The sequence below is a fragment of the Topomyia yanbarensis genome, chromosome 3 (assembly GCF_030247195.1).
Source record: "Topomyia yanbarensis strain Yona2022 chromosome 3, ASM3024719v1, whole genome shotgun sequence".
NCBI classification, from domain to species: Eukaryota; Metazoa; Arthropoda; class Insecta; order Diptera; family Culicidae; genus Topomyia; species Topomyia yanbarensis.
In genome coordinates this window covers 22,701,807-22,726,628 of record NC_080672.1, presented here as the reverse complement: position 1 = coordinate 22,726,628, position 24,822 = coordinate 22,701,807, and the positions used below count along the sequence as shown (strand labels likewise).

The window sequence follows — 24,822 nt, the reverse complement described above, 5'->3', positions numbered from 1 at the left end:
AGTCGGGATCCCTTAGTTGTCAAATCATATAAACATCATTTAAAATACATGCATGAGATGACTTCAATAGAAGCTGATCCCAGTGTTCGGAAACTAACAATCATAACCATAAGATTTCCAATCATCCAAGATCTAACTTTGAAGGGATGTACCGAAATATAAATTTGAGACAATTTTTCGACTGGGAAGTGAAGTTAGAATGGGTTGAATGCATATGAAACATATGAAATTTCATACATTTCAACATCTGTTGAAAATGTTTTTTGTGAAGTTGAGACAATGGTGAGTTGGGACGAAAAATTAGTATGATTAATAACAAAGTAACACTTTCGGTAAGTAGAAGGAAAATTATACCAAATGGCGTTTTCCGTTGGCTCTAGCAAGTGATAATAGATTTTTATGATTTTTTTTCCGATTTTTGTTATATTATCAATGATATGAGTGGCTAAAATAAATATTCGAAAACTGTTGTTTAAGGTCAAGATAATATCATTTCAAAAGGTTAACATTGGAGGTATAGAGTATTTTCGAAAAATTTGACAACGTAAAAAATCTTTTGATAAAATTATTTTGGCGTTAAACTTGCCTTGAATTAGTTATGGAGAATTTATCTTCAAACAAATTTAATTCGTGACTTAAAGTCTTCACTAAACTTGTACAGAGTGCTATAACAAATAACTTTCCTGAAGACAAGACTGCTGCATGCGTTCAGGTTATCGAAATATATTAGGCTAATTGTGAAAGCAAATCTTTAAAACAAGTTATTCCGATATTAATTTGCATGGAAAATCTCTTCTTTTGTTCATAAATAATTAAATTCACATTTTGTTCGATGACTGAGATTCATAATGTTTTTCTAGGAGAATTTATTACCAAAATTATCAGAATACGCGCTTCGAGGTTTTTAAACCTCTAAAGATAATGGCTCATTTTGGCCACTAAAAGAGCTTTCGAGCAATTATTTCACTTTAAAAGTGCATATTCTTCAACTTTTAAAAAATTCCGTAAAGGAAAGTTATCTGTGGTGGTGTGAAAGCTGTTCTACAGGGTGTTTGGTTCATGGGTAAGAACCTCTCGAAGGGTGATTGACTGTCATATTTGGAGAAAATAATCGTTTTACACATACCATCAAATCTCAACCGTTTCTAAGTTATTGAACATTTTGTGTTAAAAACTTAGTTAAATAAAATACCTCTAACTCAAAAAGTATACTTTGTATTTTAAATCTTTTAGGTCCATTGGATAGGTGAGAAAATTTCCAATTAAATAATGTCCACACATGTCTCAGCTAATGAGGTTAAGTGACCTTTTCAAAGTAATTTATTTAAAATTTAACCATTTTGATCGATTTTTCGTTCATTTCTCGAAAATCTTAATAGTTAACATCATCATTTTAATAATTCAGATTGTTAGTATTGAAGAGCAGCATAATTCGTTCTTTGGTTTCATGTGTTTGGGTTATTGAACTTGGATATTTTTATCTCATTTTCACTAATACTAGCTCTAATTGAAAAAGTCTTAAAAATTGAAAAAGACTTATTGTACCTTTTCTTCTCTTCATTCGAAAGCCAGGAAAATTTTGCAGAGGAAAATGTATTTACACCTTTCAATAAGTGAATTTAATATTCATTTAGAAGTAAATTAATTTAAATTTAGTGTTATTATTAGCATTTTCGTTATTTCCTTGAAATAGTAAATAATAAACATCACCATTATTGTCATGAAATTAATGCATCTCAGCAAGTTTTACAATTCTTTATTTGACTTCATTCAATTATCTCTTTTTGTTTCGACGCAAAATCGTTTTTATCACATCGTTTCATATGCAAAAACAACGATTTCGAACCCATTACATTTGTGGTGAGGTCATGCTGTGTTAACTATTAAATAGCAGCGAAATGAAAAGCGATAGGGATAAAGTTTCAAATAACAAGTTATTGAGAATGTTAAGGGGCAACAAATGAACAATAGTTACGATAAATTTAGTTGATTAGTCATTAAAATAATTACAAAACTCTCCAAAAACGCTAAGTTTAAGTAATTTTACTTTTAAACAGTCATTTAGTACACTTAACTAAGAAATATTTGTACACAAATCGAAAGGAAATTTTCTCAGCTTTTTAATGAAATCTTGGTAATTGCGATATAAACCATATTTTTCATATTAGAGACTTTTAAGCACTTGCAAGACGATTACAGGAAAAGTTAAGTAATGAAATTATATAGTAACGAGAAGAGTTAGGAATATGATGTTGAAGAACAAATTATGAATCGTCCTAAAACCCAACTTTTGGATATTACATATAGTTATGATCATAATTCATTATTTTGAGAAAATCAACAAAAACCTCATCAAAAATATGAACTTTTAACTACTTTACACTTAAAGGTAATTAAAACTAATTAACTGAAAGATATGAGGACACCATTCAATAGGATTTTTTTCAACTTTTCAATGGAACTAAAAGATTTAAAATACAAAGTATATTTTTCGAGTTGGAGATATTTTAAGTTTATTACCCAAAATGTTCAATAACTCTGTAACGGTTGAAATTTGATGGTATGTGTAGAACGATTTTTTTCTCCAAATATGATAGTCAATCTCCTTCGAGAGGATCTTAACCATGAACCAAACACCTTGTTTACTGATTCTTTTTGTTCATAGACTATTTTATCAAAGTTACAAAAAATTCTAGCAAACATCATCATCGGTTTTCACCAAAACCTCCACCAAATCGAATGGTTATGCCCTTGTCCCTAAAAATCATTTTCATTTAATGCAAGAAGGTACCATCGCCGTTTAACGTCTGAGCGAATATATCTTCTACTATCGATTCAGAACAAAGAAAATAAAGTTTTTGCCCAAATAATGTATTCAAAGCATCTTGATCCGTTCTACATTACAAGTTGAAAACTGTTTTCAAAATGTATCCTTTCCTAACACTACCAGTTCGTTTTGGTAGCGTGAAAAAATTTACAATCCCAACGTGCTGAACTAGCAGAAGCCCCAACCAATAATCATCGGAATCATCATCATCTTCTTCATGGCTATCTCCATCAGTCATCGGTAGCCGTCTGCTACCATTGGATTCTCGGCACGAACAAAAACAAACATTCTAGTACTGTTCCGGATGTTCTCCACCGCACACCATTTGGATAATACGCTACAAACCATCGCATCAGTTTGTATGAATGAAAGTGAAAGTGCAGGAAACACAGCTGATAGGATGTTCCCTCCCATCGCTGGCTGGCCGGTGGTGCCGCACCGGGCATCGAAGTATAAAACGTCCCACTCTAGTACTACCCATCGTCGCTAGTACCGATGGCGACGACAACGACACCGACGACGACAACGACGACGACGGAAGCATTCGGAGTTTGATGTCGACTGCAGGCAGAAACTGTTCCTCATCTACCAACAGAAACGGTTTCCACATTTCAGTTTTCGTTTGGGTGTCGCGCCGGTCGGACGGTCTAGCTGATGTGGCAGAAGGAAAATCCTCTGAATAGAAAGAAAAAATCCTGTTTGCTTCTCAGATACTTTTTTTTCAAACATAACAAGACTAACTGTTGGGTGTGAGGTGTAAGTGATATGCAGATATTACTCGCGCCGTTATTCGTTGGAAGGAAGAAAGAGAGTGCATTTCCTTCGTCGGTATTTGTTGTTTGGAGTTGGGTGTGAAAATATGATCTTTCTTTTATATGAAACGAGAACACATTGCAGATGAAATATTATAAAAGAACACGAGGTGTGAAATATGTGGGAATAAATTTCATTTCCCCTTTGTTTTCTGATTGCCCGACCAGGTGTTGAATAATGAATCTAATAAACACGATCTGATTTGACTGCGTGTCGACGAAAGCCGCCTGAAAGCCAGTGGGTGAGATTGGGAACAGAGAAGATCCCGGTGTTTGGAGGATATTTATTTGTTTACGGAGTGCGCGTTTTGCTGTGCTGCGAAAGCGGTATGAAATATTGCACGAAGAGACGAATTAATGAGATCGTATGTACACGCGTTGGCTGATGATCTCGACAGAGACCACCTATGAAATGATCGTCGCTAAAAATAAGCCGCGTCGTGTGTTGAACCTGTTCAGGTAGTGTTTATACGTGATTTACGTAGGAAACTTTACAATAATAAGCCCGGTGCTGAATATTGAGAGGCTTAGTAATGATTAGTTAAAATAACGAAAAGAAGAAAAAAGTTTTTCCTAACCAAGTGGAGTGAAAAGATGGAGTGGAATAGTGGAAACAGTAGTAGCACAGGGGATGAGTCCTATCCCCTGGCAGACAGTAGCAGTACAACTGCAACAACGTTCACGAAATTGGGAGTGGTGGCGCCAGCATTATCACCACCTGCTGCCGGGCTCACATTTCCTTCCGATCTGCTCACGTTGATCCGGCAGACGGCTACCGTATCCGCTTCGAGCAATCTTTCGTATCTGCTGAGTAACTTCACGAAGGCACTGACATCGACGAACACGGAATTCAATATATCACGAAGATTTCCACCCTACCCGTTCTTCCCGTTCTACAATGATTCAGCGTTCGATTCTTGCCCTTCCATTCAAATGCCGATAGGGAATTTGATCTCCATGATTTTGTATGCCATCGTTGCCATCATCGGACTGTTTGGAAATACACTCGTAATCTATGTAGTGCTACGATTCTCCAAGATGCAAACCGTTACCAATATGTACATCCTGAATCTGGCTATTGCGGATCAGTGCTTTTTGATTGGAATTCCATTCCTCATCACCACGATGCACCTGGGTGAATGGACATTCGGAAATGGCATGTGCAAGGCGTATATGGTTTCCACTTCAATAACGCAGTTCACATCGTCAATCTTTCTGTTCATCATGTCGGCCGACCGCTACATTGCGGTATGTCATCCAATTTCATCGCCCCGCTTTCGGACACCGATGGTATCAAAAATTGTATCATTTTTCGCCTGGACAACGTCCGCACTCATAATGCTACCGGTGATGCTGTACGCTAATACGATTCAACGCGAGAAGGGAAAACTTTCGTGCAACATAGTGTGGCCCTCGGAAAATGCCGGCAACTCCGGTACGACTTTTACGCTCTATTCTCTCATCCTTGGATTTGCGTTTCCCCTCTCACTGATTCTTATGTTCTACTATTTGGTAATACGGAAACTTCGTACGGTGGGCCCAAAAAACAAATCCAAAGAGAAGAAACGTTCCCATCGCAAGGTCACCAAGCTTGTGCTCACTGTCATCACTGTGTACGTGCTCTGCTGGCTACCGTACTGGATCTCACAGGTAGCCCTCATACATTCTCCACCGGACGTTTGTAAATCGCGACTGGAAATCACAGTCTTCGTCCTGGTCAGCTGCCTTGGCTACTCCAACTCAGCAATGAACCCGATCCTGTATGCCTTCTTGTCGGACAACTTCAAGAAAAGCTTCCTGAAGGCATGCACCTGCACCAAGGGTAAGGACATCAACGCACAGCTGCAAATCGAAAACAGTTTCTTCCCCCGTTTCGGACGGAATCGGGGCTCCGAAAGGGGTAACTCAACGAAAATCCTTCACACCGGCAGACAAAAGGTAGCCGATCAGAGCCACCCTAACGACACGGTCAACAATTACAATAGTGGCAACGGAAACAATACCGGTAGCGGTAGTGGCAGCAATGGTGGCACAGTCCCCGGTGGTCTAACCAGTAATGGAAACAATGGAAACACGACAACGACTACGAATGCGACCACGACCACCAACACGGCGGGGGGTGGAACGTCCACCTCGAATGTAGTGCCGATCGTCGGGAAAGTCTTCGATGCCAGTTCCAGGCCGCCCGTTCTGCACACGGATTTATAAGTCGCGTGAATATGTGTGTGTCTGCTGCTGTGAGATAAAGAAAACATGGAACATGGAACGGACCGGTAATTGGTGCCCCGGTTCACTGCGTGAGTGCGTAGCGTTAGTTTATACAGAAAAATATCAACATCGAAGGAAGGATGGTTAGTAGTCGGTGCGAAACTGCATAAACATAAAAATTAACGATTTTTCACTGCGGTATAGAAAATGGACAGAATAATTGCCCTTTGAGGATCAGGAAATATTATGACTGTAATTTCTATACCGAAGTAATGCGGCAAATATAAAATTAAATGGTGAAGGATGTTTTCAGTAGCATTTTTTACTTTTTTGTTGTATCGGAAGCGTTCGAAAACATTCTTCTCAAGTGTTATTAACTATGGCAACGAGGCGGAACTTTTACTGTTCAAATCGAACACGGATTTTGTTGGAGAATTGTTATTTTTTATGACCGTCCCGAGCAATTCAATAAAAATAACGATTCCAAGTCAATCGAAGATTGTGGATCATACGAAAGGGGGTGAGGTTCTGCAATCATCCAGTTCAATTAGTATAATGGAGCTAAACTTTCCTGAGGTTGGCATAATGACCTTCGTGGGCTGTTCGTTTAGTGTGCATGATACATGATGAGGCACGAGGATGAACTACAATTTTGGAAATTGTTTGAAACTATTCATGATAAATTCATTCATACTATGTGGATATTTGATGTTTGGGAAAAGCAAAAATGCCTCGATATGCATTCTTTGCTTAAAGTTCAATTTTTGTATGACTCAGTTTCTGATGTAATTACTGCTTGGTATGAGGAATTCGCGAGCAATTTTGTAGTTACACTTCAATCACTAAAAACTAACGCAAAAGTTTCAACGATGTGGGAGGAAAGAAATTAATACAAAAGTTTTAGTTCGCTCAATATATAAGCTCTGAAGAGTAAATATTTCTGTGTGACAAGTTTTCGACCCACTTGCAGTATGTTGTAATTTTGCTCTATACGCTTTTTTATTTACAAATATTTCAAAAGATATTTGTTTATTGATCCCAGGTGAGTTGCGGCTTAACAACTGCAGTATGCTTCCTCTGAATATAATTATTCTAATAGTAAATAGTGTCAGTACAGTAATATGATGGAATAGATATTATTATGTGCTGAATTATAAAAATAATGATTTTAGTTTGTGGTTTTGGTTGTCTCAAATAGAAAGGTTCTGCAATAGCTCGAAATATAGACTTATAACCGAGGCCAGGAGAGCAGAGTTTCTTAAACTATTACACTCAGTTTGTTATGATCAGAAAATGTTAGCATGCATGTGTAAAATTTTCTCACTCCTTCTTGGTCTCAAATCAAAGGCTATAGGCTGCTATTGAATTTTATTGGGATCGGAGTTCTGATTCCGGAGTTACGATTTGTGGTTCTGGCTCACTAATGCCGAAATTAAACCCTCATTGATCACTATGGCCACCAACGAATGAACCGGAAGTTTCGTGGAAGTGACAAAATCCCTGGAATTCAATACACATTTCTTTCTTCGGAATGGCTTGCTCAACTTTCACAATTTTAGTCTCAAACGAAAGGAATAGTCTCCTTATTAAGTGCTAACCAAAGTACTTCTGCAGATCTTATTATTGTTCAATTTTAATAGGGGGTTAAAAATTAATATTAAGCATGCGGGTCATATAGGATAATCATCAGGGCCGAGCTCACATATATTATGTATATTACACTGAAATTTTATTGTTATGTGCTAGTTTTTTGCTCTAGTTGTTTGTAGTGGCATTGACGGAAAAAAACGAAGGGCTGTTAAAACTTTGGAGTATTTTAAATACCTTTTCAAAAGTATTGGTGACTTTGAAAAGAGCCCTTTTTGTCAATGGTTTTAATAAAAGTAAAAAAATGGAAAGATTTAACATGCAGTAAGCACAAAAATTAAAAATATTATCTGAATATAAAAATTCATAAAACTGAAAAACTCGATGAACCGAAAATAATAAAATATATTTTACATAAAAAAAGAAATATTCAATGCAATAGAAAAGTTAATAAAACATGAAGATTGCATAAAATTACTGGAATAAATATGAAAGTTAAAAGTAAAATAACAATAGTAAAATAAAAGATGGGTAGGTAATGTCAGATACATAACCGAAGTGAAGTAGAATACACATAAGCTGTTAATTCGAATGCTGCAATTTTTGCTATCTTCTGCATTGAAATCAACTATTTCGATATTTGTTATGATGTATTATGTCCCGTTGTTGTGCATTTTACCCCTGCACAGGGTGTATTTTATCCCATCTACCTCTACATACGCTTGCATTACATTCACATAAATCACTTGCGACGCGTTTGTGCAAATGGAATCTTGAACATACCTCAAAAATTTCAAACGTGCACCCGAGACACATGCGTGGCAAAATTCAAATGTTAGGTTTGTTCCAAAGTTTCGAGTGGATAATTATTAATTACCAACTCGATTATTTTAAAGTGGATAGTGCTACCTTTTAACTACTCGCATTACCCACCGGCCCTGATTATTGAATATTTCATTACACATATGTATAGTGGGATCAAAATACATTCGTCTTGGTGAATATTTTTATAAATAGGCCACTTAAAAGTATGACATGTACAAATAAAGTAAATTAAGGGCCAAATCGGATAAAAAAAACTACAAGGGGCAGCCCTATGGGGTTGCACGAACTGTAGACGTAGGACTATACTACTTAATGTAAAATATTTATTTTCTTAGTACTTAGTGTGTTAGAAAAAAACACCCGGACCGGAGAAGAAAAATCAAATTTTAGACAATACAACCACATCTCATGAATAGAACAAGCTTTCTAGTTGCTCTCAAACAGATCCTAAAAGTTCAAACACCCATGGATAACCCCAAGTTTGTAGATGTGTTTCGATGCCACAGGATTGTAAAATGGTTAAGGTTGGACAGAGAATGCGCAAAATTCGCAAACGAAAAAAGCAGTTTTTTCCACACCGTATGTCAGATCTTCAAAAAAAATCAATCAGCGTATGTAGAATATTGTTACAGTACTGCTGATTGATTTTTATGAAGATCTGACATACGGCGTGGAAAAAAACTGCTTTTTTCGTTTGCGAATTTTACCCTTTCTCTGTCCAACTTCAATATTACGTCATGAAAATTCAATTCTTCCGTGACAATTTTTTTTGCCTGCAAAATGTATGCAAAGCTTATGATTTGTTGGGATATTAGCATTGATCGGAAAATGCTTTCCAACGCTGCGCATTGCATACATACAGGACATTTTGCAGGTCACCAGAAGCTGTTCATTTTACCACTGCCACATGTTCATTTTACCCACTCGCTATAAACATGTCTCATTTTTGGACATGTTTAGAAATCAAGAATCATGTTTGAAAAAATGTGTTTAGGACGAAGTATTTTTACCAGATATGTACAAAACATGTCTAACAAGAAACATAAAGTGATTGTAATATCTCATTCACTTATTAGTTAGAAAATAATGACTTTGCTTAACGTGTTCATTTTACCGCCAGTTCCCCTACCTACCAACACATTCGCTCCAAACATTGAACCCAAGCGTACAATGCAAAATGAGTCAACGCCGATGATGATGGGTAGAGCGAAAGAGACAACTAGTACCACCACGACACTATTAGCGCATTTCACCAAAATTCCACGCGGCCTTTCCCGATTGAAAGGAACGGCCGCGCTTGTCATAATATCGTGATTTTGCATAGCGAAGGGCTGAATAATAACACATTTTGTTCCAAAAAAACAGCCCTGCGTTATGCAACACTTTGTGCACGTTGATTATACCAGTTGCAAGTGGGGCCAAATTCACCAAGTTCCGTAAAATTCCTTTTAAATTACAGAATTGATAAAATTGCTTAGATGAGCTAAACTAATTAATCAAATCCTGTTTTAAAAACTGTCCTTGCGTTTAAACCAAAATGGGAAGCTTATTACTATTACTACATTACTTAATTTCAAGCGCAAATAGCAAATACATGTGCTAGTTAAACCAAAAATTTACTGGCAACATTACAGCGGCATTTAGGAAGCAGTTGGAGGGGTCGCCTGTTGGACGACACAGTGTAGCGTCCCTCCACAGCCAGTGTAACGGACTTCTAGCTCAGCTACACTGGCTGTAAAAAACACAGCGCAGTGATCTGCTTCGCCAGCCGTTCAACAGGGAACTGAGCGTGTCTGGCCAAGTCCGTTCTTTAAATAGTCGATGATGACGTCATTCATAGAAGCGTTGCGCGCTAGGTACACCAATTCGTCGTACAGGGCTTGGGAAGCGCTATCTTCTGTGTGTTAATGCGCGATATTTTGACAAGGTTGTATATTATTTAATTTTTTAATGCTATGATATCAAAAATCTTTGGGTTTATCTATTGGAATCTATTCTTAGAAGTATTTCGGGGCGATTTGTGCAAAAAATTTGAAAATTTATCGTGAGATGGCTGAATTATATGCGTTTAAAATTGGACCACTTTTCGTTACATACCATTTTTGTAGAATTTGCAGAGTGCACCCCCATATCGAAAACAAAGACGTAATCCTACGTCAAAAGTTTTTGGACTTACTGTAAATTGTACTTACTCTACAGTTAATAACCAGCAGAAGGGCATTTGCGCGTGGAATGTCAGCATTAGAGAGTTAAGGCGAATGCCGTATACATATGTTCAAACCTTCACCAAGCAGGTTTCTTAGCGTGGAGTTTTCGCAATAAGCCTGCAATTGTCACGTATGATAATATCCCACAACGAATGTAGTGCCAGGCAGCGATGCCACATGTTTTTATGAAATGTCTGTAGAAGAATTATTAAAATGTTTGTAAATGTCTCTAGATGGTTCAGTAAATTCTAGTTACACTAGAATATTAATTTAAAAATTGATTGAAATTAGAATACTATTAGTGAAGGAATCACTCGTAGACGAATAGTTAAATTTTGCTAAATACTATTACTCTTTTAAAAGTCTGTAGATTTCCAACTACGTCTGTAGGAGGATATCAAAAGTCTGTAGAATTCCTGTTCCTTATTCCTGAAATGTCTGTAAATCTGGTATCGCTGGTGCCAGGACATTACTTTTAATGGAGCATTTCACTAGTTGAACTGCGAAATAAGTAAAATCATTTAGCTGAACATAAAATAAACCGATCTTAATGTGGATGTACACATCCCGTCATACATGCAGCAGTTATACAATTAAACTGTGTTTATAACAGCATATACATAGATGATATGTAGAAAGTTATCCCAGTTTGCCCCAAATGAACGGCAGAAACATATTGTATCAGTATCCAATAAGCCAACATTATCTCCTTCACACAACAACCAATGCTATTAAAATCGTCATCGTCAATCATACTACCGCTTACCAAAAGAAAATTAAACAAAATCATTTAATGATGAATTTATCTGAGCCCGCCACGCATAATAGAGCAAGAGAGCGCAGTCTTTCGCACTCAACCACCCCTTCACACGCGCACACTTGCAATCCGCGTATTGAACTCCGAAAAAAGAGCGTTCTGCCTTTTCGGCGATGTGCGCTGATCATTGTATGATCATTGCATTGGATGGAACGATGCCTGGAGGCAGTCATTGAATATATTCCAACCGAAGAGTTTGAGCTGACACAAAACGTAGCAGCTACTACGAGGTCAGAAAGCAAACTGACAAATTTTCTCTTATGTGCCGTTTTTATACCTGGCGAAGTTCATTTCATAAAAAAAGAGGCAGTCTTAGCAACGCTCGCTGCTTGGTTGAATTGTACGGACCAATCAGCGCAGATAATTACCACCTTAACAAATTACATTATTTTTGTTATCTATAATAGACGTACATTTTACGGGTTCAAATACAATATACGTGCACATATTACCGATCGGATAGTGCAAAAATATAGCGATTTCGATCAGTACAACGGAAGTTATTCGCATTTGAAAACTGGGAAAATATCTCAGCAGAAATTTTTGAAAAGGGACCCCCATATTGAAACGTTAGAAGTATTCTACTTCAAAAAAAATGACGAGCCTGAAAATTGGAATAATGAAAAGACGAAAATCAGTAAAGAAATTTGGAAGGTATGAATTGATCAAAAGCGAAGCAAACGAACAAAATGGAAATCAAAAATGGTGGAAAACCAAAATGGTATACTATAGAAACACACAAAATGGAAAAATAACAAGAAGAAATTGAAAAAAATGGATTTCAATTATTTAAGGAATGAAAAGAACATTAGAAATAAAATTTGAAATAAATTCAAACAACGGATTAAATGTAAAACGAAGAAAAAGTACGCGTAATGGCAAAAAAAGATAAATCAAATGTTTTGCAGGGAAATAAAACAAAAATAAGAAAATAGAAAATTAAAAGTAAACATATAGGAAAATGATCAAAAGAAAAATTACTTTCAAAATAGGTTAAATGGAAAAAATGAAGAAATAACAACAATAAACAAAATGAAAGAATTGGGAAAATGCGAAAAAAATATATTAACTTACCAATGGGAAAAAATAACACTACGGAAAGCTAAAACTAGAAAGCATGGAACAAAATACTAGAAAGGTAAATAATAGGACAATAAGACAAATCAGGATGAATTTAAAAAAAAAGTAAAAATACTAAAAAAGTAAAAATGGAGATAAAGAGAAAATAAAAAAAGGATATGATAAGAATAAATAGGGTAAATAGACAAATTTAAAAGAATGCATGGAATGACAAAAGAAACAAAAAAGCAGGGTATTAAAACATGAAACAATAGAAAAAATAAAATGAAGAAAGTAGAATTTTTTTGAAAAATTGTAAATAAAATTTAATAACAGATTAATGATTTTCTTCAAGCGAAAGATTTTAATAAGTTGAAAAATTTGGAATATTGCTGAAAGATGAACTTACAACCGTTGGAATCATTTAGTTACCCTGACGGGTTACAGGTATCATTTCGTCATTGGATATGATTTTTTGATGGATTTTATTACAATGAAAGTGAACCATGAATTACAATTTTCTTTAAATTTTTGGAGTTATTTCAATTTTTTTAGAATATCAATTGAGCTCTCAAATAGTGGTAGGGTTGCCGCTTCTAGTGATACTTCGATCAAGAGAATTTTACTGATCAGGGGATAGACTTCAAGAGATACGTAGAAATGCGCTGAAATCAGTTGGAATTTCGAATTAAAGTGATTACAAAGACAGAATTTTAGAACGATTCCATTGTTTTTTTATTATATTAAAGCTTAAAAACAAAAAAAAAATGCTCTGCTTTATTTCTTATATACCACGTTGCACTAGGAGGAAAAATACGATATTTTCTTCACATTCACCATAGAGTGTAATGTTTTGGTAAAACATATCACTTTTCTGTGCCATTCATATTTGGGTATATTTTTTCGCATTTGTGAACAGTTTTGTTGATTTACTTGGGTGTGGTACTTCGCTTCCTCGAATATCCACAAAGAATCCAAAAGCACCAACCACTCTCGCTGTGAAGGATAACCCGAGCGAGCTTTGCTCTGCTCCACAGTAAGTAAAGACGGGGCGTAAAATTACACTTCAGTGTCCAACGAGAATCTTTGTGAGGAGCATATAATCCGTTGATCCATTGAAACGAACGTCCTGCGGGGAAAAGTAAAGCTGAACCCAAGTGGTGGTGAACACTTTTTAAATATATTGGCCAGCACCGCGAGGGGCCCTCCTTATCGATTAGGACCTGCAATCCGAGGATGATGTTTATGATGACTGTGTGCGGGACGATTTATAAAATGATGCCGAGAGTTTCTGGTGAAGTAAAGCGCAACGCAAAATTGCAAAATAATCCACAGGATTCTTTTAAGCGAACAAAGAACGGTGTGGCAACCCTAAATACAAGTTTGAGAAGTTTTGTTTTTCTATCTAATAATTGCTTTCGATAATAATCCAGCTGTTGCGAAGACAGGAAATTCAATACATAAAAAATCGATTTCATATTGCCGAAATTTGAAGACAACCTCATGACTTCTAATCAAACCATAGCAATAAGGCGACAATGCGAGCTAGTGGGTTTTCTCTATGTAAATTGTCGAAAAATCCCATACAAATTTCAGGCATATTGGTCCGGCAGCTAGACTTGTCCGATTTGCTTCAAATTTGGACTAGGAGTCGACTTAGGGGTGGGCTGATACGAGTTATTTTTTTCTTGTCACTCTAATGGTTACCATAGGTCTTACCACGTCCGAATTACATCCCAAATTTTTAAACTTCTATAAATAAATTTCACGCGATCTTTATAGCAAAATAATTACAACACGCTTTTTTGCAATTTGATTTTTGTTCAAGGTATGAATTTCTGGAGTTTGTAAAGTGACTATTTTTCAATCACTGATACCGTGCAAAACTCATCTGCCATTTTATCAATATTATTATTATTATTAAAAGATATAAATAATATTTAAAGATATTTCAATCCGATCTTTTTTTTTTCAATTCGTTTATTTGATAAGGCAGGTTTGCGTTAGCTTAAAGGTGCCAATTTTGTTTTGTTTTACATTTTAAATTACTTAAAACTAGGGGCTTACATATTGATTTTTGAAATTAAACTAAGGCTAATTTATAGCTATACATATACACAAGGGGGTAGTATAATTTTCGTAAGATTAGAGGGGTCATTTAGTTTTTATGGCAATATGGTTTGACATTTTTAGCAATGAGATTATTGGAGCAAATAATGTTTAACTAAGGGGGAAAATTTTTACGACTATCTTAAAAGTAGAAATAATTAGAGGGCGTGATTAAATTTTGTAAAGATTCGGAGACATTAATTAGATTTATTTTATGTGGTAGTAGAGTTGGGCATTTTCAACGAGATCATATAATATAATAGTTAAAACTAGAAAAGGCAAGAAGAGCTAAATGCTTCATGAAGATATTTGGGGGGGGGGGGGAAAGGGGTGTTACTTCTGTGTATAAGAGTCAGGGGAAGTAGGGTGGACAAACATGGCAGGGGGAGAACATTATTTCAGTTTCAGACTTCGGGAGATCAACGGATGGATTACAGAATCAGGGTGGTCTTCATCAGGAAGAATCATGTACTGGGACGCCGGGTGGTCGTTCTCGAGATGGCAGGGGTTTCTCCAGACGATTTCGTAGTGCGGCTCAGATGTTGATCGGCTACATTTCGAGTTGTGCGTGTGATGTTCGTGCTTTAGGTCCCGTGTTTGTTGGCTCATTCGACAGGGATGTTTTGTGTCGCCTTGGAGTCGCATCAAACCATCGTGGGTGTATGGTACAGGTGGAAGAGAGCGCTTCTGAGAATGATAAGGAAAAAGGGGCAGTTAAAGTTGGATATTGATGGTTTTTATGAAGGTGTATATAAGGGACATATAGAGGAAATCGCGGCTTGCCAACACATCTCGAACCGGGACGTTGGGTGGTCTTCCTCGGGCCCGGAGGGTGTCCATAAGCCGAGACCTGGCGGAACTGTACTCGGTGCACGCCCAGACTATGTGCTCTATATCGTGATAACCGTCGCCACAAGCGCAGATACCACTCTCCACGAGCCCAATACGTCGGAGATGTGCATCCAGCGTGTAATGGTTCGCCATGAGTCGGGACATCACACGAATGAAGTCACGACCCACATCCATCCCCTTGAACAAAGGTTTCGTCGATACCTTAGGGACTATCGAATGTAGCCACCTTCCTAGCTCCCCATTGCTCCACGAGGTTTGCCAACTTTCGAGGGTTCTCTGATGAGTAATACTGAAAAATTCGTGGAAGCAAATTGGTCTTTCAAAAACGTCACCTTCAATGGCACCCACCTTAGCTAAGGAGTCCGCCTTCTCATTGCCCGGAATGGAGCAATGAGAAGGGACCCACACCAAGGTAATCTGGAAAGATTTGTCAGATAAAGCACTCAGTAGCTCCCGTATTTTCCCCAAAAAATACGAGGAATGCTTTCCATGTTTCATCGAGCGAATAGCGTCAATAGAACTCAGACTATCCGAGACGATGAAGTAATGGTCTGCGGGTAATGTGTCAATGACTTCAAGGGTATACTGAATAGCAGCTAGTTCTGCGGCGTAAACTGAAGCAGGGTCACTGAGTTTGTAGGAGGCGGTGAACTTTTGATTGAAAATACCGAAGCCAGTGGACCCTTCGAGGTTTGATCCGTCAGTATAAAACATCTTAGAACAGTCGACTTCTCGGAATTTATTATAAAAAATATTTGGAACCACTTGTGGGCGTATATGGTCCGGAATTCCAATAATCTCATCTTTCATGGATGTGTCGAAGAAAACAGTAGATTCAGAAGTATTTATGAAATGCACACGGTTGGGATTGTAAGAAGAAGGATTAATATTTTGCGCCATGTAGTCAAAGTACAGGGACATAAAACGGGTCTGAGAATTGAGCTCAACAAGCCTTTCGAAATTTTCAATCACCAACGGGTTCAAGATATCGCATCGAATGAGCAATCGATATGAGAGTTCCCAAAATCGATTTTTCAGCGGGAGAACGCCCGACAGGACTTCGAGACTCATCGTATGGGTCGACTGCATGCACCCTAAGGCGATACGCAAACAACGATACTGAATTCTTTCGAGTTTGATGAAATGTATGTTCGCGGCGGATCGAAAGCAGAAGCATCCGTATTCCAGTACCGACAGTATCGTTGTTTGATACAACCTAATTAGGTCTCCTGGGTGGGCACCCCACCACGTTCCGGTTATTGTACGAAGAAAGTTGATCCTTTGCTGGCATTTCTGTTTCAGATACCGAATATGGCATCCCCAAGTACCTTTCGAGTCGAACCAGACCCCTAGATATTTTACTGTGAAGACCTGAGCTATAGTTTGACCCATTAATAGAAGCTGTAGTTGTGCTGGTTCACGCTTCCTAGAAAATACAACTAGCTCAGTTTTCTCCGTGGAGAATTCGATACCCAGCTTAATAGCCCATGCAGACAAATTGTCCAAGGTATTCTGTAATGGTCCTTGTAGATCGACAGCTTTGGGTCCTGTAACAGACACCACGCCATCGTCTGCAAGTTGTCTTAAGGTGCAGGAATTGTCAAGACATTCATCAATGTCGTTGACGTAGAAATTGTATAACAGGGGGCTTAGACATGAGCCCTGGGGAAGGCCCATGTAGCTAAATCGTGATGTCGATAAGTCACCATGCGAAAAATGCATGTGCTTTTCCGACAACAAGTTTAGTAAAAAGTTGTTTAAAGTCGCTGAAAGACCATGCTGGTGCAGCTTCTCTGAAAGAATGTTGATAGAAACTGAATCAAAAGCCCCCTTTATATCTAGGAACACTGATGCCATCTGCTCTTTACTAGCATAGGCCATTTGAATTTCGGTTGAGAGCAACGCAAGACAATCATTCGTCCCTTTGCCTTTGCGAAAGCCAAATTGTGTATCTGACAGTAAGCCATTTGCTTCGACCCAATTGTCGAGGCGGGATAGGATCATTTTCTCGAACAACTTCCGGATACAAGATAGCATTGCGATCGGTCGATACGAATTGTGGTCGGAGGCTGGTTTTACTGGTTTTTGGATGGCGATGACCTTCACTTGCCTCCAATCGTGTGGGACAATGTTAGCCTCAAGAAACTTATTAAATAAGTTCAACAAGCGTCTCTTGGCAGAGTCTGGCAGATTCTTCAACAAGTTGAATTTGATTCTGTCTGGCCCTGGAGCTTTATTGTTACACGACAAGAGAGCAAGTGAGAACTCCACCATCGAAAAAGGTGTTTCGTTCGCGTTATCGTGACGGGACGCGGCGCGGTAGATCTTCTGTGCCGGGGCGGAATCCGGACAAACCTTCTTGGCGAAATCGAATATCCAACGGTTTGAATATTCCACGCTCTCATTAGTACTGTTTCGATTTCGCATACGTCGGGCTGTTCCCCAAAGAGTGCTCATCGATGTTTCTCTCGTTAATCCGTCGACGAACCGGCGCCAATAACCGCGTTTTTTGGCTTTCATCAAACTCTTCATTCGCTTGTCTAACGTCGCGTACTGTCGAAAACTAGCGGGTAACCCGTCGTTCCGGAAGGTCTTAAACGCGGCGGCCTTCTCTGCGTACACGTCTGAGCACTCTTTATCCCACCAGGGATTGGGAGAACGTTTTTGTATGTTCGCGCCGGGTACTGGCTTAGTCTGAGCTTGATTCGCGCTGTCGAGAATCAAGCCAGCCAAAAAGCTGTACTCTTCCTCCGGAGGAAGTTCTTGAGTAGATTCGATGTTGTCGGATATCGCGGCAGCATAGCTCTTCCAATCGATATTTCGTGTGAGGTCATACGAAATATTGATTGTTTCCAATGGCCTTGAGCCGTTATTGATTGAGACTATGATCGGCAGATGGTCGCTACCGTGGGGATCAGGGATTACCTTCCACGCGCATTCTAACTTTAGCGAGGTCGAGCAAAGGGATAAATCTAATGCGCTTGGGCGCGCTGGTGGGAGAGGAATCCTTGTCATTTCACCCGTGCTTAGAATTGTCATGTTGAAGTTGTCGCAAATATTGTGAATTAAAGAGGAACGGTTATCATCATAAAGGCAACCCCATTCAGTACCGTGAGAGTTAAAGTCGCCTAAAACTAGTCGCGGTGCAGGCAGGGATTCTATGATGTCATGTAGCCGGCGATGCCCAATCGCGGTGTTGGGGGGAATATATATGGAAGCTATGCAAAGATCTTTGCCTTTGGTTGTTACTTGACAAGCGACAACTTCAATACCTGTTATCGAGGGAAGGTTAATTCTGTAGAAGGAATAGCGCTTTTTGATCCCCAAAAGCACTCCTCCATAGGGGGTGTCTCGATCCAGGCGAATAATATTAAAGTCGTGGAAGTTGAGATCTATGTCGGAAGTTAACCAAGTTTCACATAATGCAAATGCATCGCAACTCAAATTATTTATTAAAATTTTGAAGGAATCGATTTTCGGGATGATACTTCTGCAATTCCACTGTAGAACAGTGATCAAATCCGTGACCTCGTTCGATGACTTAGCCATCGAGGGATACAATCGCTGAAAGGAGGGGCCATTTAGCAGTCAACTGCTTCAAAAATGTTCTTACTGTAGGGAGAAAAGCTAACATAAGACTTTTAATAGGATCAGTTATATTGAAAGTTTTTATTATCCAGTCCACAATGTCCGAGAGTTTGATAATTCCAGTGCCGCGATTATTCTCGAACTGAAACAGAGGAACACTTGGGATTTTTGATGTTCCGGGAAGTGCTGGGAACTCCTTCTCTGAGTTTAATCCTCCGAGACCAGGAGCTAATTGCTTCGGTTTGGTTGCAACACTTCCAATAGATGTGACTTTCGGAGCCCCCTCAAGGGACACCTTCTGGCCTTTACAAGGAACTTTACGAGAGGAAGTATTCCTCCTCTTCCTATAAATTCTAGGCACCCTAGTAGATGTTCCCTCTTGTGGGTTACCAGCCTCGCCCTCGTCAGGAGGCAAGTGAGTATAGATGTTTGCTGAGGATGGTGGCGTAGCATTCTTTAACATTTCTGCGAAAGAATGTTTGGATCGTCCCGCAAGGGAACGTTTCAGTTTATCCCCGCGTAGTTTGTACGCGGGACATGCCGAGATATCATGCAGATTCTCTGCACAGTAAGGACACTTCTCAGCATTCTTACTGCACGAATCATCTAGATGATTCTCCCCGCATTTTCCACAGCGGGCCTTATTGCTACAATGGGTGGCTGTGTGACCCAATTGTTTACACTTTGTGCAATTCATGACCCGCGGCACAAACAGACGCACAGGCAGACGAACCTTGTGCAAGAGGACGTAATTTGGCAAAGCGGTACCAGCGAAGGTCAACCGATAAGAGTTTGATTGGGGGTACGTTTTTGAACCATCCCCCGCAACTACTACTGAGTGCAAATGCTTGCACTCGAGTATTTTCACTGGCTGAAGTAAGCGGTCTCTGAAACGGCCAACCCCGTACTGCAGCAGATCCTCGCATGTCAAACTGTCATCGGTGACAACGCCTTCAGACTGTACTTTCACAGCTGGAATATACACGTGATAGTCCTTCGTAAAGTGCTCGCAGCAAGCAATATCGTTTGCCTGCTTTGAGTTAGTCAGCACGACCCTCAGCCTGTCTGAGCGGACCTTTTTTATTTCGATCACAGCCGAGAACCGTTCCGTTAGGTCTTTTGAAATCTGTAATAGATTCAGCGATTTTGTTTTGGGCCGAAAGAAGACCACAAAGGGACCGGTCGAGAGCTCTGGATATTGTTTGGGTCGGGGGAGAGCCTTAGGAGTCGACTCGATCTCCATTTGGCCATCCGGGGAGGAAGCCATCGACACCGTCAACGCACGGGGTCAGCACCCGCGCAGACGGGAAAAAGCCGTAAATGTATCAAAAAGGTAGATTTCACTTATCTGTATACTCGTTTCCCACGACGCACCAGTCCAGCTTAAATAGCTGGTTATTGTTCAATCCTCGCTTTACGAACAAAAGGTTGAGGAATGTGGCCTAACGGTTAACACACGCACAAAAGAAAATAAAAGTCCAAACCGAAGAGGCAGAGAATGGCAAAATAACCTTGAACGCGGATTACTGCACTGTTCTTTTTCCAACAGACCGAAAACAAAACACTTCTATCTCGATCGAGCGATGCGTAGAGACTGAATCCGATCTTTGTTTCCAACGAGAATATTTGAACAAGTTCTAAGAAAAAAACGCAAATCTATAAAAGAATTTAGGAAAAGTGCGAAATAGCCGAAAAGTACCACGGTTCAAGTTTTGTTATCACCCGGTACGCGTCGGGTTGGGCTCATCCAAAAATATTTATTCTGGGTACGGGTCGGGTCGGGTTTTTTCGGAACATTTTACACTTACCCGTTGTTGTTTTTTGAATGTTTGGATGACATTTTTCCGCTAATATCAAAAAGTGATAACTTATCCTCGTAGAAGAATATTAAAACAAGCATTTTGACATAAACTCGTCCTATAGGTGAGCGCAAGGGACGGTTGTTGATGCCCCCGGGGACTTTGCCATCTATTACTCAACGACTTCTTTACCGATGTTTACAAACATAATTTCAAATAAAAGATGCAATATGCCCATTGAAAGCTATTGAATTTATTTCAGATCTGACTTTTGGTTCCGGATTAACCCATTATTGCCCAACTTATTTTTCACAAGCAGCACAAATTGAGTTTTCCGATTGGAAAAAATGATGTGGTCATTCCAGTGAAATTAATTTCCTACTAAGAGTAGCTGATATAATAAGGAACAACCAGTAAAAATTTCAGATTGATCGAAAAATTAATTCCTGAGATATCGTGGTCGCCGCGAATGAACTTTTCAACAAAATACAATTCCGAGATAATCGAGTTTTACTGTCGCTGCAGCGAGTCAACGGTCTAGCGTATCAAACACTACGCACCGCCTACGAGTGGTCAATGGGTAGCGGTTTATAAATCGCTGTAACTCAAGTTTTAGTATTCCGATCTTAATGAAATTTTGAGAAAATTTTTCTCAGCGTATGTAGTTTGAGAATATGTAATTTACAAAAATTCGATTTTTTCATCAAGACAAAAATGTGTAACCCCTTAAGGAAAAATTGAATAAAAACAAAACATAAACAATGGTTTAACCACTCTAACTACTCTAAACGTATTCTGTAAGAGTATATGAACAATATAAACTCATTGATAATGCCTGTTCTGCGTTATTCTTTAAGCAATAGGAGTTATTCTTAGCACCTACTATATATAGTAGGTTGGGCAATAATGGGTTAACAGGTTGATTACTACAGAGGAATTCCACGAAAAATATGCATGACTTCCATCGATTTGTTTGAGGAAAATAGTCTAAAAAATCACTAAACATCAACAATTGTAAATGTTTTATGATTTTATTGATAAAAATGTTTGGCGCAACTACAATTATTTTCTGATAAGTTTAATTAATGAGGAATGTTTACATGTACACATTGTACACGAGATTATTCCAATTAATCAAAAATTTGCAGACAATTGTACCTTTTTCAATCGCAAGATCACTTAATAATTTAAAAAATAATCGTGACGGACAGAAGCTGATTTTTGGAAGAATTTATCTAATCGAAAATTTACAAAGTCTCATATAAGTTCAAATATACCCCGATTTTTCGCTAAAATAGTTATCGAAAAAATGTCCGCGCATCTAACTAACTAAATCGTGATCAGGCAGTTTCCATGTCAGGTGTTGCCGTCGAGAGGAATCTGGAACTGTGGTATTTCTGATTTCGTTCACATGTAAAGTTTTATACCAAAAGATAAACTATTAATAGAAGAGCCCGAGCCTAGTTCGCGGAAGGTATAATTTGACGGAGTTCCTTTTTCTTCGTTTGTATTAGAGATATGGCGCTGTCTCTCGTTTTTACCTCAAATTATATAAAATATCTTTTCAAATGTTGCATTTCATTTTATTTTATAGAATTCATGGGTGATAGTTTTCGGACGTGATTAGCGAATTTTCTTAATTTTATGTTATTTACGGTGAGTTTTATTCTATTACGTGAATGATTGGAGGACGGTAGAAAGTTGCTAAAACAATTTAAAATAATCGTAATCGTGTTTAAGATATGGCAGATTGCGTGAAATACGTGAAATTGGCATTTTTTATTTTGTTGGGGAGTTGTGAACCATCGCAAAAAATGAGAGAAAATGAAATATTCATCTAATTTTTTATGCAAGAAAATGCAATTGTCCAACGAATGTTTTACACTGACTTACTTTGAAGTCGGCTGCAAAATGGGACGCTGCATAGCACAAATACATGTGAGTAAAACTAACTTTTTATGTGGCCGATAAGGGCCATTTGGCCGAACGAGGCATTGTGCCGTAAAGAGCCATTTGGCTGAAAAGGGCCATTTGGCTGAAAAGGGCCATTTGGCCGAAAAGGGCCATTTGGCCGAAAAGGGCCATTTGGCCGAAAAGGGCCGTTTGGCCGAAAGGGGTCATTTGGCCGAAAAGGGCAATTTGACCAAAAAGGCCATTTAGCCGAAAAGGCCAGGCCAAGCTATTTGGCCGAAAAGGCCAGGCCAAACTATTTGGCCGAAAAGGCCAACCCAAATCTTTGGCCGAAAAGGTTAGGCCAAGGCATTTGGTCGAAAAGTTCAGGCCAAGCCATTTGGCCGACAAGGCCAGACCAAGCCATTTGGCCAAAAAGGCCAGGCCATTTGTCCGAAAAGGTCGTACTGCCGCGGTAACTTGCATTAGAACGATCGAACTATTGAACATCGTTATTAATCCTCTTAAACAGTGAATCTGAATTGCAGTTCTCCCGTACAGTACTCAGTACATCGACAGTGAACTTGTAAATCAAGATAACGCGAACAGAAATAACAAAAATCGCAACTAGGCTCCTAGTCATGAACATTGTGCATCCTTACAAATGTATTTAACACTGTACCATCCGACAGCGAGTATTCAACGTAACTTTATTTACTTTGAAAAATGTAACAACCGTAAAGCTCGAAACTTCCGGTAGTAACTCTTGTTTTGATTTTCAATACAGAGATCGACCCTGGATGTCTAACATCCAATCGCAGTCACAATCTGCATTCTCATTTTCTTTTTCCAGAATCGACAGTTTTGAAATCCAGGATGACGAACATGGAATATATGTCTACTGCTATGGAATGTATCAAACTATTCCAACTGCAGATGCCCTCACTTCCAGTGAACTTAATATTAGACTGGTACTGGTACTCGCAGTGATAACAATGTGCCGAGCTTAGTGTCTGAATTTTTCCGTTCTTGATAATCTGATTAAGCATCTGCGTTCGATCGTGGGTCGGATTTCTTCCAACGACCATGCTCTCTCTATCTTCACTGACCGTATTCAACCCGGGAAAAAGGCAATATACATGTTACGAAAAACTGTCTACGAAAAATCCCTCGTCGGTTCAACCGGAAATGTCCGCCCATCAGTTCGTTTTATGTTGACTTCGTGCTCAACATTAAATTTCAATCTTTCGCACTTTCTAGACCGAGCAAAAAAAAACTAGGATGCAGAAATTAATCACAACTATGAGATTCTTTCTGAACTTCCCGAGGCGTTCAAATTGATTAAATTTCTCTCCTAGAAACGCTCGATGGCTGATTTAAATGTTGTCTATATTTAGCATGCTGGAGGAATATGAACTTAGTTTGATCTACTTATATCAATACTGAAAAATACTTGGCAAAAATGCAACCTGTTAAAAGCACCAGTATTAATATTAAGCGTCTAATTAAAAACTTTGCTGACCAGTGTATTTTGCTCGTTACTAGTGGCAACGTTCACTCCCACTCACTCAACAAAGGTAATCCAGAGCGATTATACCAAGTTTACCGGATTCATGCTGGCACGTTTTGGATAGTACGATGACGTCGACCACGTCGGTGACGGCGATGAAGACGACGACGACGACGACAACAACGAAATCCTGTACCCTGCTTCCCTGTGTCAGATAGTCGCTGTGGACTTTCGTAACTGTTCAGAGCACGAAGTGAAGGATTTTATTTGTGCCTGGGACTTGCTGTCTGGTCTCACCATGCGGAAGATTTCCCCTTTGGAGTGATAAAAACGGAAGTTGTAAATTAGTTCACATTGAAGAATCAGAGCAACAGAAAGTACACTTCCTGTTCTATGTCAAATGGAGATAAATTTGTCAAATAGATGTGAAGTGTTGCGTAGGCGTCTTCCGTAGATGGATCGTGTATGCAAAAACAACTACGGAAAGACGTGATTAAACAGTATAATTATTATTTTATTCACGTTTAAATTTTATGCACACTCTAAGAAATTTTTAAATAACGAAAATTCAACATTCAGAAACCATATCTGTTACCAGAAAGGGAACTAGAAATTATTGTATGTAAATTGTCCTACTAATCGATAAGAACAAAGACAACCATTCATTATCGGCGAGCCAGCCAGTATTAATTTAGCCATTTCATCATAATTGATACGTTCGCTGATACAACA

The 24,822-nt window shown here is 38.7% G+C and overlaps 1 protein-coding gene across 2 annotated transcripts in view; it reads left to right on the top strand.

The window, feature by feature from the left end:
• Positions 1-3,459: 3,459 nt before the first annotated feature.
• Positions 3,460-24,822, top strand: part of LOC131689844 (somatostatin receptor type 2-like) — a 58,750-nt gene continuing 37,387 nt past the window's right edge. Inside the window, exon 1 of one of the 2 annotated variants that reach the window (XM_058975170.1) lies at positions 3,460-5,936. In XM_058975170.1, the coding sequence (XP_058831153.1) occupies positions 4,234-5,847 (1,614 nt within the window). In that variant the 5' untranslated portion in view covers positions 3,460-4,233 and the 3' untranslated portion in view covers positions 5,848-5,936. Of the gene's footprint in view, positions 5,991-24,822 lie in introns of both variants that reach the window. The other variant, XM_058975169.1, reaches the window with a different exon arrangement.